We start from the raw sequence: 17,400 nt of genomic DNA, 5'->3' as shown, positions 1-17,400 counted from the left end.
ATGTCACCACTACCAACATATTCGGGATTACCCTTGGCTGATCCATTAACATTACACTTGATGGTATTGAGCACAAGAGGGAACCAATCAACTTGCTTAATCAGTTTCAAGTTGGGGGGTGAATGGGAACAGGAAAGGATTCAAGGATAGAGAATTCTTCAACTAAATACTTTAGCTTGGATGTCGAAGAAGAACTTGCTAGGTGAGCGACAACAAAGATGAAAATACTAATCTCACTAAAGGAAACAATTATGTTGTCAAATCTTAGCTGATTGTGATAGTCCAGATGACCCAAAGAAAATTAATGAGACAAATTTCAAATGAATGAGACAACCCTTCATCCACAATAAAATCTGTAACAAAAATCAAATTTTGCCTTATATCCTTTGTTAAAGTGTTGTTTCTTTTTGAGTTATTATATTGTACTATTTTAGGAGAATTGATATTATTTTTTTACTACTTATAATGGGAAAAAAAACTTTTCGGGAAAGACTAACAATTCACTTGGTAACTAATTTGGTTTTTTTGTGAAGTCAATCTATTTTTTAGTTTAAAACTAATGATTAATCCCATAAGATACTTAAATAAAGATAAAGTAATAATAATTCCTTAAATCATGTATGCTAGAAAGCACATTGCGATATAATAACATTTGATTCCACTATTTAGAAGGTCAATAAATCTCAAGTTCAACAATTCCTTAGGAACTTGATAGGCATGATAATAACTTGTTTAACACCCTTGATTCATTATAAAAATTAAAGATGCTGAAAAAGAGAATGTTATACAAATATTTAACGGTTTTCAGTGTTAAGAAACTCGATAATTTTGGTTAAATAGATTGTTCTATTAGTATTTATTAAAAATATTGTTATATTGAGTTGATATAAATGAAGTAAAGGGTAATATTTAAATAACCTTAAAACTTACTGTCGTTGAAATAAATCTTAAGATAATGGATAATTTATTATTTGTAAAATCTAACTAATTTACTATACATAACGATCTATTATTAAATATAAAAAATATTATCAATAGATTCTAATTAAATTCATTTTTAATAAGATTAAATTAATCAAAAGGTCTTAAAGTGTTTGAAAATTTGTAATTAAGTTCTTAAAATTTTAAATTTTGAAATTGAACCTTGATCTTATATTTTTTAATTAAGTTTTAATAATTAACTTATGATGACTTGAAAGTTGAAACTATAAAAAATATATTAAATTCTAACACTTTTAAAATTTTAGGGACCCAATTATAAAAAAATTAAAGGACTAAATCACTTTTTTTTAATTTACTTTGGAACCTAATTAAAAAAACCAAACTAATTTAAGACCCTAATTTAGCATTTAATAACCATTTCATTAATGCTAAAAAAACGATTTTACTAAATATAACTTATATAAATTAGACCAAATTATTACTACTAATTAGTGTGTAAAAATTGGGGAAGAAATAAATAAATACTACAAGGGGACAAAAATCCGGAAAGAGAGCGAGTTGATTAAGGCAAAGGGTGTGATGAGATTAGTTTTGAGAAGAAACCAGCAATCGGCGATTAGGAGTGAGAGAGATATGGAGGGAATTGAAGGAAATAGCAGCAGATACAGTCTGAAACCCTCGCGAATTTGCAACGAAGATGTTCTGATCTGCGTCGACGTCGATCCTCAGTGCCTCGTCGAAATGAAAGGTGCCACCGGTCCCAATGGCAGACCCCTCACCCGTTTGGACTCCATCAAACAAGCCATCGTTCTCTTCGTCAATGCCAAACTCACCATCAACCCCGAACACCGTTTTGCCTTCGCCACTCTCTCCAACACCCTCGTCTCTTGGGTTTCTTTCTTTCTATTCTGTTCTCCTTCAATTAATTTTGGTTTAGGGCTTTTCTTTCTTATTTCCTAACAATATCTAATTACAGGTCAGGAAAGAGTTTAGCAGTGAAATTGAGTCAACACTTGCAGCAATGCGTGTTCTTTCAGCTTCTTCTTCTTCTTCCACCACCGCCGGCCAACCCGATCTCACTCATTTGTTCCGTCTTGCCGCTCATGAAGCCAAGAAATCCCGTCTTCAGGGTCGCATCCTAAGAGTCGTAAGTCCATTCATTATCATCATCTGCATTTGCTCACTAATCTTTACACATCAATAGAATTATGTTCTTAACTTGGATTTACAAAATTGCAATTATATATATTTCTTATATTATGTTTTATGAATTTTTATATGTATCTAAATATTTATCTTACACGTATGGTTTCTTATAACTTGCAATTTGTTTTTATGACTTTCAAAATTACACGTATCTTATCTTTGCTTCATGGGGGACCAACAATGGTGGTTTATTCTATTTAAAATGTATGAGTAACATAACACTAGCATGGTATTATGATTATGATTATGAATCCTAATATACTACTCCATTGTAGATTTTGTTCTACTGTAGATCATCAGAGCGACCAAAGCATCAGTGGCCTGTGAACCAGAAGCTCTTCACTTTGGATGTTATGTACCTTCATGATAAACCTGGACCAGATAACTGCCCCCAGGAGGTTTACGATACACTGGTGGAGGCACTTGAACATGTTAGTGAATATGAGGGTTATATCTTGGAGAGTGGACAGGGGTTGGCACGTGTTCTATTCCGTCATGTGCTGATACTATTGTCACATCCTCAGCAGCGTTGCATCCAAGAGTATGTTGACATACCAAAGTCAATTGCAAAGAAGCCTCCCCAGGTGGAGCCTATGGCTACTGAAGATAGTGCTCCCATATCAAGCCAATAATACTATGTAATTGCACAGTTACTTCTCTCGTGTCATTTAAGTTGTTGGTTTCATGTGTATGTATGTGGTGATTGCTTCTTATATATGCAAAGGGTATTGATTTGGTGATAATGTTATATAAGTAATGTTTAACATGTCTTGAACCCATTCCCCACTAGGGTCAGTCTAATGGGGGAGGGGATGAGAGAGTTTTTTGTCTGAGGTCTTAATTCAAACCTTATTGTACCCAAATAAAAATAATGTTTAACATGTCCTGTTAAATTTTCTTTATATTCACATTGTAGAAAAATTGTCACCAGAGAAAAATTTTCTGTAAATTATTGGGTATGGATTGCCACTTGGTCAATTCACTGGTGTTTTAATTCATAGTTTTTGCATCTGGCTGGCAGACTATGTCTATGCTGACACCAAATTTTCTACCTGATTTTTCCTTCACTTCAATTTCAGGAGTTGGGAAGTGGATGGCAGTTGCATGTGGTCAACCTCTTAAGGGGAATGGAATATGATCATAATTCAGCAATGTTCAAGTTGGAGGTTAGTGTCACTAGGTTGACAAGGGAATGATTGTTACTAGCGTAACAGTTTCTGAAATTGGATTCGATTCCTACAACCCTCTTTCGTTCTCAAGTTGATACCATTTACTATTTTGAATCAAATGTATGAAAAGTGTACTTTCAAACATATCCATATTCATTAGTAATCAAGCGTTTAGGTCTGGTAATGAAAGTGAGCAAGGGATGTGATTATACACAAGCTGTTAGATTTTATTTTATTTTTCTTGTCGGTAACTTTCAAAGACAAAGACAATATTAATAAATTTATAACACAAAGACAATATTAATAAATTTATAACACTCGCGTATCTTAGAGCTAAATTGCTTATATTCTCTTTTGGCTTTTGATGAAATCTTATTTGCCCATAAAGAAAAATGTTAAGTACCTAATCTTTTACATTTTATCATTTTTAAATGTGTCATTGAATATGTTTATTTTCCTATTTGAACTTTTTTATGCAGGCTAATTATGTTTGATTGATAATTAATTAATGCTTAGAATATTTTTTTTTCCTAAAATTATTTTATTAAAGGATATCCACTAATACTGTATTTAATTCAATCTAACATAAAAATTATTTTTATAGTATATATAATTTATTTATTTAGTTTTATTCAATAATTTCTCCATGAAAACAAGTTATAACAATTTAGATAGAATTACACAGACAGTACATCCTATAATAAGTTGATGAATTTTTTGCTACTAAGGCCAATAATGCGGATTATCAATTGCAAGGTTTTTGAAAAGCGGACCGGCCGGTCCAACCGGTGACCGCCTGGCAACCCAAATGAATCGTGGGTGATAATTTCTGCTGCTCCCACCAAAAGGTGGTTCAGCTGAGTTTTTTTCTTCTCTCGGTATGAAGCTACTTCGATCCTTACGTAAGTTCCGTTCATGCACAAACTAGCTGCTGGAAGTGTGGCAAAATACTCAGCAGGCATTTGGCATCCTTTGATCCTATTTATATCTCTACTGGAAGTCTAAAAGACTGAGTGTGCGGTGATGAGTTTCTCTTGAGATCCTAACAAGGAAACCCACAGCATCCTCGAGAATAAAAATATGTCCTTTCATTATTACCCCAATTCCTTTCTCTCTCCAATTTCATAATTGAAATTGATTTTATATCAATAAAAAAGTTATTTTAATATAAGTAAGCATTAGCAATGTTTTTATATTTTAACATATATAATTTTGTTAGTCTTTACTCTTTAATGTTGTTACCATATTTCAAATAATAACTTTTATATATATATATATATACTTCCAATAAAATAATAGCATTAATGTTTATATTAAATATGATTCCTAAGGAGGTATATTATATAATTAATAACCACAGTTTAACTATGATTGAATTGAATCATTCAACCTAAAATCAATATGTTAATCGGTTTAATCATCTATTCAATTTTAAAAACATTAGTCAATAGTTGAACTGATGCACATACCGTATCCACTTCAACCTTTTTAATCAGACAAATCAGACATATGTAATCTACTTTTGAATCCCCAAATACCAATACATATCATTTAACAGATCAATGTGAGACTAAAAAGGACTCTTGCTGAACAAAAAGGGTAGACTTTCAAAATGTACAATTTTCAATTCAAAAACACAAATTTTTCTTCTCATTAAGATGATCCAATTCATAGTAATACTACTAGAACCTTTTGGATGCATCATAGCAGATGAGCTTACCCACCCTGCTTGCACCGCATACAATTAACTATCATGCTTGTTTCACCTTAATAATTACGTACTGGGAGTGGAACGCAATTGATGCAAGGAATATAAATAATGAAAAGTGAAAAGGAAGGTAGGCATAGATTGCTAGGAAAACATCCTAATATGGTCTTTATCAGTACATTTGTCTGTTTTTTCCGTTGTTCTGCTTTAGAGAAATCATAAGAATTGCATATAAATTCTAAGAAGCTCAGAAGGTACGAATAAAAATTGCTTAAATAAGAGACTAGAGGTATTCATAATGGAGCCACTGCAACCAACTTAACTATACATGTTTTCTGATGATCTTTGTATGCAGCCAACCCAACCACCTATCAAATTAATTCAGTTTGTCCGATTTAAATTGAAGAGCAAGTTTTTCACTCTTTCATTCAAATGCTGAATCATGTAATGAGCTGACAAACGGTGTCATATTAATAATATTATGTTATGTAGTATAAGAGACATGAACACAACTAAATAATAGTTCAATTACCTCATGATATTTCATCATTAAACTTTTGTAAAATACAAAATTATCTCTGCAATGTAAAGGAAACTCTGCCAATTTTTATAATGTCATAAAACCACAAGGTGTGCAATGCGTAGTGAGCTCACTTCAAAAGCAAGCACAAACAATGATGAAAATGCCCAAAAGAAAAAGAGTGCATACTCCTTTGAAATGCACCCCTAGTCACCAGAATCATGGGAAAAAGTAGGGAAACCAAAAAGAGAAGGCACCTGAACTGAACAGATGCTCACTCCACACCCAAGTATGAAAATGCCTAAAATCTTCCATACTCGTTTAAAATATGCTCCTACTGACCAAAACCGCAGGGGAAAAAAGGAACGGAAGAAATATACGTCTAAACGGAGAAATTTCAAAAAAAATTTGGACCATTTCTCGATTTGTGCGTGTCATCCTTGCGCAGGGGCCATGCTAATCTTCTCTGTATCGTTCCAATTTTATCGGATGTCCCCGAAGGGACAACATCTTGAATGTTGTATGTCATTATAAATACTAATATTGTGTTAAGTTTAGGCGGTGTGGGACTTGGATGAGACGAGACAACATGCGCTGAGTCTTGTGGGAAAGGGTAAAGAGAAGATTAGCATGCCCTGCACAAGATGACACCCACAAATCGAGAAATGATCCAATTTTTGTTTTTTGAAATTTCTCCGTTTAGACGTATATGTCTTCCGTTTCTTTTTTCTGGTTTTGGTCAGTAACACCAGGGCATATTTGGAATATGATGATTTTGGGGAAGTATCAGTTTTACATTGCAAACGAGTATGCTTTCACTTTCCTAATCTTTTTCAGAAATCTCTGTTCATTGAGAAGAAGATGTATTCATTGCCATATCATGAGGTTATTGAAATATTTGATAATTGATATGTTATAATGATATGTATTGGGGATTCAAAAATAAATTATATAAATCTGGTTAAAACTTTGTGCGGTTAAAAAGGTTGAAGTGGAAACCGTATACATTTCAGAAATTGTGCAAGAAAACAGGCCTGGCCTAAGGGACACGAGTAGTTAAGAATTCATCGATCTATAATAGGATGTACTACCGTGTAATTTATCTAAATTTTTATAAATTTATTACGTGTTATATTTAGCTATTCTATTATACAAACGATAAACTATGGTGGTTTTTTTAGTTTATAATGTAAAAAATATTTATTTACTTACTATATCAAAATTAATTTATTTTGATAGTTTTTTATATTTTAAAATGTCCGTAGCCTATGGGCCAGCTTTGTTCGGCTTGCAGCCCATCAAGATTGTGTTAGTCCGTGATGAATCAGTCCAGATTGTTGGGTTGATTCAAATTAACAGGTTTAATCATATCACACATTATTAAAAGAGATTTTTCGCTGATGACATTATTAAAAGAGACACTGAATGAATAATGAAACTAAATTATGATAGGGCCTCAAAATTGAGACTAATCAGATTTACCGAAGAAGATTAATCATATGAAAAATTTGGATCCATCCTATCAATAACATGAAAATTAAAAAAATAATATTTAAAACAAAAAACTTATATTTTTAGGAAAATGAAAAAAATCACATATCTTATTATAATATGATTGATAGATAATTATATATCTTAAATAAATAAATAATCAGATACTTGATTTTTAGATTTGTGTATATAAAAATGAATTTATTGAAACACGTTAAATTCTTAAACAAATCTCTATATCTTGATAAATTAATATATGTTGGAAAAAAACAGTACTTTAAACACTCAATAAAGTGGGGGTGGGATAACACTTAAGAAAGTCAATCACCAATTAAGTATTGAAATGTTGTTCCACTTGGCCAAGGTACTAATTACAGGATCAATAAATATGCTTCTACATGCATCCAAAGAGTTTATAATGTCAATCATCGATCAACTCATTTTTTTTATTAATTTAAAAGTCAAATTAATAAATGGTTAAAATACTAGATGCTTCCACGCATCTTAACCTCTTAGGTGCGTTGTAGAATTCACCAGATCAAATCATAATTAAATCACCTTTACCGACAAAAAAAAATCATAACTAAATCAGGACAATACTTTCATTAATTTCTTTATCTTTTACTATTAAGCTCTTTAATTAATGAGTGTCATGCCAATGTTTTTTTTTTTAATTTCAACTTATTCTTATGGACAAATTTAAATATAATATCATAAGAATTGTTTGGTGTAATTCTTTAATTAAAGTCAGCATTTCATCTTATTAGCTCCTACCACTTTTTTCCACACACACAAAAAAACACCTACCACTTTTAGTTAATTAGATGAAAATAGAAATTATTAAAATAAAATGTCAGTTTTAATCAGAGAATGACACTGAAAGTATCTAAAGTTTATTATTTTTAAATTTTTTCGTATACTCAATAAAAGTTTTTAAATTTTGGGAAAAATGTATCATCATAAAAAAAATGTTGGGAAAAATGTTCAATTATCATTATATGATTCAAGAACTAATTGATTGCAAGAATATAAGAAACTTGACTTGGTTTTTAGCTATTAATTACATGTTTGGACACAATTATTTAGGGAGAAAATAATTGTCTAGTTTTCAAAAACTTTATAAAAAAAAAAAGTGGCAAGAAATAAACAATTATTTTTTCAAAATAAGCTAAGCCAAATACCCACTATATCCGTATTTCCCAAAGGCCCATCCATAACTCAAACGAGAGAATAGTTAAAATGTTACTTTATCGCATGGATAGTAATATAGAATAGATGATTCGTTCAACGAGAGAATAGTTTTGCACAAGTGTTGGAATCTCTCATGGTGTTAGAGATCTTAATTTAAAATATAGAAAGTCATACCCATTTGATTATTATTAATTTTGAAGAATACCCGTACATGTCCCTTAAAGCCAGCGTTGGGACATCCCAGTTGAATAAACAACCATTGAAAAACCGTCTATTATTGAGTTTACATTTACATTAGCTTATGCTTCCCACAAGGAACCACATAAGCAACTTTGATTTATTAAATTGCAAATGATTGCTATATATTGGGTCCTCAAATTCGTAAGTGTTAGGCTTATTCCATCTTTTGAATAGAATAAATTAGAGAAGAAAAAGTCTCAAATCAGGTGGAATGGGTATCTGCATATCCTCTGAATCTTCAGCGATTCATGGAGCCCCTGAAGAGGCTCGTGATGAAAATGTGTTAGTGTTTGAAGCAACCAAGGTTCTAAGTGGACTTTGCTCTGCTTACACTAAACAAGGTAGCAAAGGACTTAACCAAGATGCTGCCACTCTTTTTCAGGTATACATATACTTAATATAAATTAAAAAATAGCGTAATTAACTTAATTCTCTTCCCCTGACCCTCCATGCCTTAATTTACAAGGGTTATGGAACGGAAAACGCAGCATTTTGTGGCGTATTTGATGGGCATGGAAAGAATGGTCACATAGTAAGCAAAATAGTAAACAGCCGTTTGTCTCCGCTCATATTGAGCCAAAAGAAAGTGCATGCAAAGATTGACACGGTTCAAAAGGGTGATAAAATAAACCATGTGGACACAGATGAAGACAATTCATCAGCTCCAAACACGAATTGTCATGAATGGAAAGAGGCTATTCTTGATGCTTTCAGGGTGATGGAAAAGGAGCTCAAGCTACAAGAGAATATAGATTCCACTTGCAGTGGAACCACGGCTGTAGTTGTCATAAGACAGGTAAACAAACAAACCGTAAAGGTTTTAAACATCCATCGCGCCAAATCTTGCTATTCATTTTCCCGTGTAATAAGTAATACGCATGCATAACGATAATTGATTAACAGGGTGAAGATCTTGTCATAGCAAACCTTGGTGACTCGAGAGCAATCTTGGGGACAATCTCTGACGGTGAAATCATACCCATTCAATTGACAACGGATATGAAACCTGGATTACCTCGTAAGGATATATATATATATATATATATAGCTTCTTTCACGATATCATGATCATTCTTGCTGAGTCTCTTTGCTAAAACTAATAATTAAATTAATTTAACCCACCAAAAAACCAATAAAAAAAAGGTAAATTACGTCGTGTGATCAAGCGACTGATATTTGTGATTGTATATTGAAATGCAGGCGAGGCAGAACGAATAAGAAGTTGCAACGGTCGTGTATTTGCGCTGAAGGAAGAACCACACATCCAGAGAGTGTGGTTACCCAATGAGAACTCACCAGGCCTAGCCATGTCTCGAGCTTTTGGAGATTTCATGCTCAAAGACCATGGCATCATTGCCGTCCCAGATATTTCATATCGCACGCTGACATCCAGCGACCAGTTTGTTGTACTTGCAAGTGATGGGGTAATTAAGTGTTATTTGCTTGATTAATTAAGATAGTTTTATTTTGCACCGTAAGATTTATTTGCTTATTTTTGCATTTTGGTTTTAGGTGTGGGATGTACTAAGCAACAAGGAGGTTTCCTCAGTTGTGTGGGAGGCAGACACTGAAAAAGATGCAGCAAGGGCAGTAGTGGAAGCAGCAACCGCAGCATGGAAACAAAAGTATCCTTCTTCTAAGGTAGATGACTGCACTGTGCTTTGCCTCTTCCTCCACAAGAAACCACAGTTTCTTGGTAACTAACAAAGTTGCCATGTGAACATCAAGTTATAGCTGGGTACATCATCACTTGGTAGCTGGCATGTTAGTTGGGATGTTCGATGACATTGACAGATACAAGTTATAGAAAGCTGATAAGAGGGTGTGTTGCTTCTGTTTTTCTATTAGTTTGCTCTACTTTCTTTCTTTTACTTTATAAGTATCCATGTGTCTCTCCTATCATATCTATCTCGTATCATATAATCTTTTATTCCATTTAATACACAATATTGAGTTATTTCTACACGACTTCTCTCTTATTTAGATTATAGCCACACCAAGTTAATGTGTCATATATATCTTCTCTTAGAATTTTGATACGTAATGTAATCGGATGATAATTGATAAGGCTTATATATATATATATATATATATATATATATATATATATATATATATATATATATAATATTGTATTGTAATATCATTAGAAGAATAAATTTTGTAGAATTAGTTTATACAGAATTTCAAAGAAATTAAAATAAGCGACATTATAAAAAAAAAATATTATAAAAATTTACAAAACAACTAAAAAGTTATATCTTCTCATACCACTTATATTAAAAAATGTGATATATATGCATCCAATACGTAACAATTGTATGGAAAATATAAAACTCAGACTTCACAAAGGGCCTTTAAGTTTTCAACTCTTTTGCATAACGTTGGAGGTTCAATTATCAGTAGAAATCCATCTGGAATAAGACAATTAGTTCAGCGCTTAATATTAACACTAAATAAATTTTTGGTAACGGTATCCACTTGATTTAAGGTAATTTTAAAATAAAAATCTAAGAAATCTGGCAAAAAAAAAAAAAAAGAATTGAAGTGAAGTGAAGTATACACGCACTAACCAAAGCTACTTGTGACATCGTTGACCAATAGGAATCACAACACATCCCGCAGTAAATATCCTTTTCCTTTCTTTCTATTTTTTGGTTCATACTAATTTCCCCTCGTAACTACCAGTATATTAGAAGGCAAAGTAAATAAATACCTCTCTAGCATAAATGTCAAATTTCCTTCGGGAATAAAAAAATCAAAACGGAAAATACTGCTCCATCCGCGAACTCGTTTCTCAAAAGCGAAAAAAGGAAAACGAGAAGGACGGAGAGAAAAATGGAACAGAAGAAAGGAGAAAGTAGTATAGCCCCAGTCCCAAAGGTGAATGAGAGAGATGTATCGGTAGATCTCCCTCTAAGAGGAAAGAAAATCTTGCCAAGTTATAAGACCACTCACTTCCAGATTCAGGTTGCATCATTGATTGGATTCTCTCCAAGAAGATCATCATCATATGATACAGGTATCCTTAACCTGTCATGAGCAGATACAGGTTTTTCTTCCAAAGTTGCTGGTTGATGTTGATTTTGCATCTGGGATGCAAGAATATTGCTGTCCGAAACATTGCCGAGATCCCTGCCAGAAAATGAAACTGGCACTCCTTGAGAAGAATCCTCTTTCTTTGGCACCGGTCGTTGCATCACATTAGGTTGCCTGAATTGTTTCTGTATTATGATAAACACGATGCACAATAGCAAAAACAAAAAGTTATGATAAAACAATGAACAATTTCCAGAGACTTGGTTCCTCATTTAATTAAAATTGAATCAAGGGGTTGCACCCAAACATAACACCTTTTCTTTTTAAAAGAGTGTATCATCACAAAAATTTGAAGGTTAAATCACAAACCTCAAACTCCTTTGCTTTTTTTATTATCTCTTTGTAGACCTTTGGTTCCCTAACTTTCAAGATGCTCCACAATATGCCACCCCCTGTCCGGAATCGTCTACCATCAGCAGTTTTCTGGCCTCCACAAGTCTGTATTGCATCCACCTGCAAATTCCAAGCATCATTATACAAGTCTACAATGTATCAACTTGACCAGATTAAAAAATAACAAAATAAATTAGAACAAAAATGGGTCCTTTGACTCATTAGTAAATAATATGCAAATTGTGGATATTATCCACCGTGATTCCATACAAACCACGAGGTACATAAAACAAAATATAAGGCTTGATTGTACTATGGATCCTTTTACCATAGTTAATGTATGAATTTCAGTCCCCTGGTAATTTCTTACTTAAATTTAGTCCCATAATATATATTATTGTTACATCTAGTCCTTCCATTTGTTTCCCACAGCCTAAAAGCCAAAAATCTTCATTTCTCAAAAAAAAAAATGGTGGTTTAGGGTGAATTTAAGATATTAAATAATTTGAAAGATTCATGAGCCGTAAATTTGATGAAATTCTGATATTTGGGTAGAAAATGATGATTTGGGGGATTAGGAGGGAACCTGATAGATACCCATTAGTTGAGAGTCTGTTAGTGGGGGGAATTAGTTCATAGTTGGGTTAGTTGGGCAGGCTGAGATAGTATAAAAAAGATAAAGAAACAAGCCATATAGCTTATTGCCTATAAACAAAGAGGAGATATTGAGATTTGAGAAAGGATTAGACTCCTAGACAGAGGAAAGAGTCCTGATCTCTCGAATATCCAAGAAAATCATTCATTTTGTATCTTCAAACCCTAGCCTAAGCTGCAACCACATTGAAGATGATTATAAACCAGTTCTATCAACTGGTATCAGAGCCTGATCTTCGAGCTGTGTATCAAATCTTGAAGATGATTCCACCATTTGATGGAGAAAAGACTTACTCGTGGTTGATCTAGGTAGAGCAGTATTTTGAAGCCATTGGAACACAAAGAGAAGCTATCAACAGCTAGCGGTGATGCTTTCTCTCAACTGGTAGCTAACATGGAAATGACACAACTTGAATGCAGCCTGGTGGACATTTGTCAAGGTGCCGCTCAAAAAGTTCCAACCAGAGTATGATTTTGATCAATAGTATAGGAATGGGAAGAACCGAAGAGGTGCAAGAGCACAGGGAGTCAAGCAACAAAAGTGAAGATGATGAACCTTGGGTCCGAAAATACATAACAGAAGATGCAGGTTTGGAGAAGAACAAAACCAGGATCAAGGGCAAGAAAATAATACAAGAAAGCCACCAGATGCCCAAAAGTCAAAGGCTGTTCCAACAAAAAAACTAGATGCACAGTTAAATGCAACTACCAGTGTGATTAGCCCACATTTAGGTTTTAGGGTAAACCCATTTAAACTCAATGCTGCCTGCCCAGTCATAAAAAATTCCTTATAATGCCTACCATATTGAATCTAAATTCTTAGTTGTACCATCAATAGCTCCTTATCTGTAAGCTATTCGGAAAAAGAAAAGAATGTTAAAAAGAAGAGATCTTGTCAAAGTGAAATAATAATCACAATAACAAGCAGTAAATTTAAAGAGAGATTCAATTTTGGCTTTGAAATGGTTAGTTGCAACATTGAAGTGAACAAAAATTACTAATGCCCTGTTTGCTTGTGCTTTTTCTTTAAAAGAAAAATGTTTTATTAATTAAAACACTTCTTTAGTCATTTTGGTGACTTTTTTATTTTCAGAAGTCTAATAGCTTCTGAAATGAAAATTAAAAGAAATTGTATAATAGAATCAATTTTTTTTTCGCTTAAACAAACAGTCCTCTGGGAAACATTAGTTTCCCCTTCACCAGCACAACAACGCACATACTTAGTAAATTCTTTATGGGGCCAAAAAGTGAAAACATTCTCCACACATGCACAACTGACAATATGCAACAACAAATATCGACATCAACCTTCACAATTAGTAAAAATGAAGTGGTTCAGACAGGAACATCAAAGCTCAAGCAGGGGTTTGGAAGGAGCAAACTAGCATCTGGAAGAAAAATCTGCAAGGTTAGGGACAAAATTGCACACATCAGAGAATACGAATACCCGTATGGTGCTTGAAAGAGTGGACAAGAATAACCAGCTCAAGGCTCACCCAAATCTTGTAGAACCTTAACCCTACAACAGGTAACCAATTATGTATCCTCCCAACCATAACCACATGCCCATTGAAGAAATGAAAATAATTCGCAAAAATAAAAATTTATATCCGAGAAACACAAAGCACGTTCCAATGGGAAATCAACAGAGAAGGCCATTATGCCAGTGACTTAAGCCAAGATCTGGAGTATTCAGAAAGTAGCCATAGGACCATGTAAACCCCAAAACATTTGTCAGATTAGAGCTGAGGTTGTAGAAATCATCACAACTGTGCAGCTACCTTGGAGTAATCCCATCAAACTAACATCACCATAGAAAATCAATTAAAGCAACAAAAAGCTTAGATACATTTAGCAAAAGCAAGAATTCAGACTTATGAAATCATTGTACAGATGACAGAAACAACTAGTAGGAACTAAGACAAGAAACACGTGAGAAATTTATTGAAGGGAGACATCACACTCCGGTACTGGAATGCAATCAGAAGCAAATCATTGGGTTGGTCGATCCAGTGGGTAGATAGTAATTATCACACCAGTTATTAAACACTATTATCAAATATCAATATTATTCAGTCGTATGAAGCATTGTTGTTAGGTGGTTCTTAAATTATTTTCTAACTTCCAATTGGCCATTGTATTTCACAGAAAATCTAACAGAGATACTAACAAACACAGTAAGCTGGCTTATTCAATCAAAATTGAGTACATAACAGGGTTTCACTACCTCATTGACAAGATCACTTAATGCAGAGACCCCAAGGCAACCCACAGCAGTGTATACCATGTATGACTTTTTCTCTTTGAGCCGTCGACATGTATCTAACACAAATCTGAAAAACATACAGTTTGTTAGAAATTCAATCACAGGGACAGAAAGGCTGCTAAACTTTTTTTAAAGGGACGAACAGAAAAAACAACCTTGTATCCATATTATATTCATACAGGGTTGAGGATTGTTAATGCTATATAGGTTAAAGTTAGGATAACAAATGAGCAGTAAGCGAAGCTCCATTATATGACTATATAAAAAGGACAAACAAATACATAACTCTTGAATACTTAATATTAGAATTCCAAATTGTATTGGGTCACATAGGTAAATGAGTTCATTAAGCCATCAGTAATGACTTTGGGGCTACACCAATAAACTGCAGATACTTTTTCGTGTTTGCTTATAGAACTTGCATGATTTGAATAGCTGTGGAATCGTTATTAAAGCAAAATACAATCATAAACTATTGGGTTACAAAGGTAAATGAGTTTATTAAGCCAACAGTAATGCCTTTGGGGATACAACCCTTAAATTGCAGATACTTTTCCATGTTTGTTTATAGAACTTGCATGATTTTAAAAGCAGTGTGTTAGGATCCAATTGCTAGGTATGACTTGAGCCTCACATTGGAAGTATGGGATTCTGGTGCGGGGTTTATATGGCCCTAGACTCCACCTACCATCACTTATGCTTCCATTTGGCCATATATTCATAATACACACAAGACACAACATGGAAACAAAAATGTCAGGCAAGGTATGAGGAAACAAAGAAAAACTGCAAAAATGCAAGGCTGAAGGAATTGAAAGTTGCAACTGCATGTTCCAATTGTTGCCAAGCTGGTGATTTAGAGCTCATGCAAAGAACTTTGAGCAGCAGAAATTGGATATGGGGTGAATTGAAACAGTGTCTTTTTTGGTGGTTTCAATGCCATTTATTTGAATGACATTTGTGAATAAGGAATCCCAAGCTCTAGTAATAAATTCCATGGCATTTTACTACACCTTACAAGTTAGGGAGCCAAACATACATGAACTAAAGTTTAAGTGGGTAAATCATATTTTAACCAACAAGAAAATTCCTTTTAAAACTCAAATTGTGCAGAATGTTAAACCTGTTTATGTCCATGGCATTAGATCCTGAACCCTTCCTTTTCTTCTTATTCTTCTTCTTGTTAGCTCTACGCTTTTGGTTCTTACTGAGAGGTTCTTGATTTGGTTCGTTGATATCTCCGGCACTGCTTTGTCCCAAAACATTTTGGGAATCAGGCTCCACCAACTCTCCTTCTTCAACATCAACCATGTCAACGTCATCATCTAAGGTATCCTCCTCGTATATGGCATCCAGAATGTTATCCCCGTCCTCCATAACAAACAGCTAGCCTGCATTCAGAAACACAACCAAAGCACATAAAAAACGCAATTCTAATCTCAACTACAATAGGCAAAAGACAAAACTATAAAAATGACAAAAGAGAAGGGAGATGAAATTGAGATTTTAATTGGCTTAACTCTTAAGAATTGGAGAGAAAATAAAAGACGAAAGTTCGCGTCCAATTTTCATCCAACAGAGAAAAACAATATTCACCCAAACCCTAACGCTGTATGCATTTATTTCCATAGAGAAATTAAGAAAACTAATTGAATTTAAACCAAAGGCAAGCACGATTGCACGAAGGATACACACACAAAACAATGGAGAAATGAAATTGAAAGGATTGAAGGGTTACCTTGGAACTGCAGTGCAGGGGTTGAGTGAAAAATCAAACCCGAAAGAATGATGGAGACTGCTCCAATGTGAGGAAGCGGAGTAGTAGGCAACTGCAGCAAGTCTTGCCCTACTCTTGAAATTCAGATTAACATCAAACAACATCTTCACATAATTCTATAGACAATTTTTGTATATTAAACTTTTTTTTACCGTAATTTAATGTGTGTGTTTTCTTATAGAAATAAACTTGAAAAGGCATGAATGTGGGATTTCTTTTACAAAATTGTTAGAATTTTGTCTAAATTTAGTATTTTATAATACATGAATTAATAATATATATTTATAAAAAATTATTTTTTGTGACCTAATATCTAAATGCGAATTTAAACGATAAAGGTGTTCAAAATTAATTAAGTATGTTGGATTTTTGCATCAAATGAAGGATCTGTGTTTAGTAGAGCTTGGATTCATGTGAAGGTGACCCACTAACTCCGAAAGATTGGACACGCAACATCATATGCTTCTCTCCCTTCATCATTTCCCACCATTTCCCGCTATGTCAATTTTATATCTCCATAAAGTTCATGACAGTAGGAATATTTTTTGTTACCGTTGAAGAAAAATTCTTTTTCTGATCACCCCTTGTTAATTACTTGTGTGGAGTTTCGGTGGTGGGTGTTAGATATATTTTTCTCTTGTAAATTTTCTGGGCATTGTTGCTTGTGAGGCTTCAACGTGTTTGGCCTTGAGTGCACGAGTCCAGACACGACGATGTATAAACCTTGGAGAACAAACAAGATATTGGGTTACACCAGAAGTCCACCGGAACTTTCTCTGAAGACAATGGTTATTATATTACCAC

General features: G+C 33.6%; 3 protein-coding genes, 1 non-coding gene and 1 pseudogene across 4 annotated transcripts; 3 read left to right on the top strand and 2 right to left on the bottom strand.

Annotated features, from left to right (window-relative positions):
* The first annotated feature begins 1,477 nt into the window (after nucleotides 1-1,477).
* On the top strand, nucleotides 1,478-3,552 carry LOC114414808. The gene is made up of 4 exons (XM_028379232.1): nucleotides 1,478-1,833; nucleotides 1,919-2,089; nucleotides 2,424-2,786; nucleotides 3,228-3,552. Exons 1-3 carry the CDS (start codon nucleotides 1,522-1,524, stop codon nucleotides 2,778-2,780), a joined length of 840 nt encoding a protein of 279 aa, XP_028235033.1. The 5' UTR covers nucleotides 1,478-1,521; the 3' UTR covers nucleotides 2,781-2,786; nucleotides 3,228-3,552.
* Nucleotides 3,553-5,947: 2,395 nt separating this feature from the next.
* On the bottom strand, nucleotides 5,948-6,050 carry LOC114417526. Its single transcript, XR_003667790.1, has one exon. It is a non-coding gene; the product is annotated as a U6 spliceosomal RNA (small nuclear RNA).
* A 78-nt stretch (nucleotides 6,051-6,128) lies between these two features.
* On the top strand, nucleotides 6,129-6,225 carry LOC114417536 (annotated as a pseudogene).
* Nucleotides 6,226-8,612: 2,387 nt separating this feature from the next.
* Nucleotides 8,613-10,432, top strand: LOC114414807 (probable protein phosphatase 2C 72). The gene is made up of 5 exons (XM_028379231.1): nucleotides 8,613-8,849; nucleotides 8,934-9,263; nucleotides 9,371-9,485; nucleotides 9,668-9,891; nucleotides 9,980-10,432. The coding sequence occupies exons 1-5, from the start codon at nucleotides 8,679-8,681 to the stop codon at nucleotides 10,169-10,171; spliced, it is 1,032 nt and encodes a 343-aa protein (XP_028235032.1). The 5' UTR covers nucleotides 8,613-8,678; the 3' UTR covers nucleotides 10,172-10,432.
* A 595-nt stretch (nucleotides 10,433-11,027) lies between these two features.
* Nucleotides 11,028-16,812, bottom strand: LOC114414806. The gene is made up of 5 exons (XM_028379229.1): nucleotides 16,558-16,812; nucleotides 15,943-16,210; nucleotides 14,781-14,886; nucleotides 11,876-12,019; nucleotides 11,028-11,691 (listed from the first exon to the last, which is right to left on the bottom strand). The coding sequence occupies exons 2-5, from the start codon at nucleotides 16,194-16,196 to the stop codon at nucleotides 11,434-11,436; spliced, it is 762 nt and encodes a 253-aa protein (XP_028235030.1). The 5' UTR covers nucleotides 16,197-16,210; nucleotides 16,558-16,812; the 3' UTR covers nucleotides 11,028-11,433.
* Nucleotides 16,813-17,400: the final 588 nt, after the last annotated feature.

Source organism: Glycine soja, chromosome 6 (assembly GCF_004193775.1).
Source record: "Glycine soja cultivar W05 chromosome 6, ASM419377v2, whole genome shotgun sequence".
NCBI classification, from domain to species: domain Eukaryota; kingdom Viridiplantae; phylum Streptophyta; class Magnoliopsida; order Fabales; family Fabaceae; genus Glycine; species Glycine soja.
This window is presented reverse-complemented; position numbering and strand designations above follow the sequence as displayed.

Coding starts and splice junctions, on each gene's coding strand:
- LOC114414808 (XM_028379232.1), top strand. CDS start 1,522: ATGAGATTAGTTTTGAGAAGAAACCAGCAATCGGCGATTAGGAGTGAG. Junction 1,834..1,918: donor CCAACACCCTCGTCTCTTGG/GTTTCTTTCTTT, acceptor ATCTAATTACAG/GTCAGGAAAGAGTTTAGCAG. Junction 2,090..2,423: donor AGGGTCGCATCCTAAGAGTC/GTAAGTCCATTC, acceptor ACTCCATTGTAG/ATTTTGTTCTACTGTAGATC.
- LOC114414807 (XM_028379231.1), top strand. CDS start 8,679: ATGGGTATCTGCATATCCTCTGAATCTTCAGCGATTCATGGAGCCCCT. Junction 9,264..9,370: donor CTGTAGTTGTCATAAGACAG/GTAAACAAACAA, acceptor ATTGATTAACAG/GGTGAAGATCTTGTCATAGC. Junction 9,486..9,667: donor TATGAAACCTGGATTACCTC/GTAAGGATATAT, acceptor ATTGAAATGCAG/GCGAGGCAGAACGAATAAGA.
- LOC114414806 (XM_028379229.1), bottom strand. CDS start 16,196: ATGGAGGACGGGGATAACATTCTGGATGCCATATACGAGGAGGATACC. Junction 12,020..14,780: donor TAAGTGATCTTGTCAATGAG/GTAGTGAAACCC, acceptor TGGAATTTGCAG/GTGGATGCAATACAGACTTG. Junction 11,692..11,875: donor AAAAAGCAAAGGAGTTTGAG/GTTTGTGATTTA, acceptor ATCATAATACAG/AAACAATTCAGGCAACCTAA.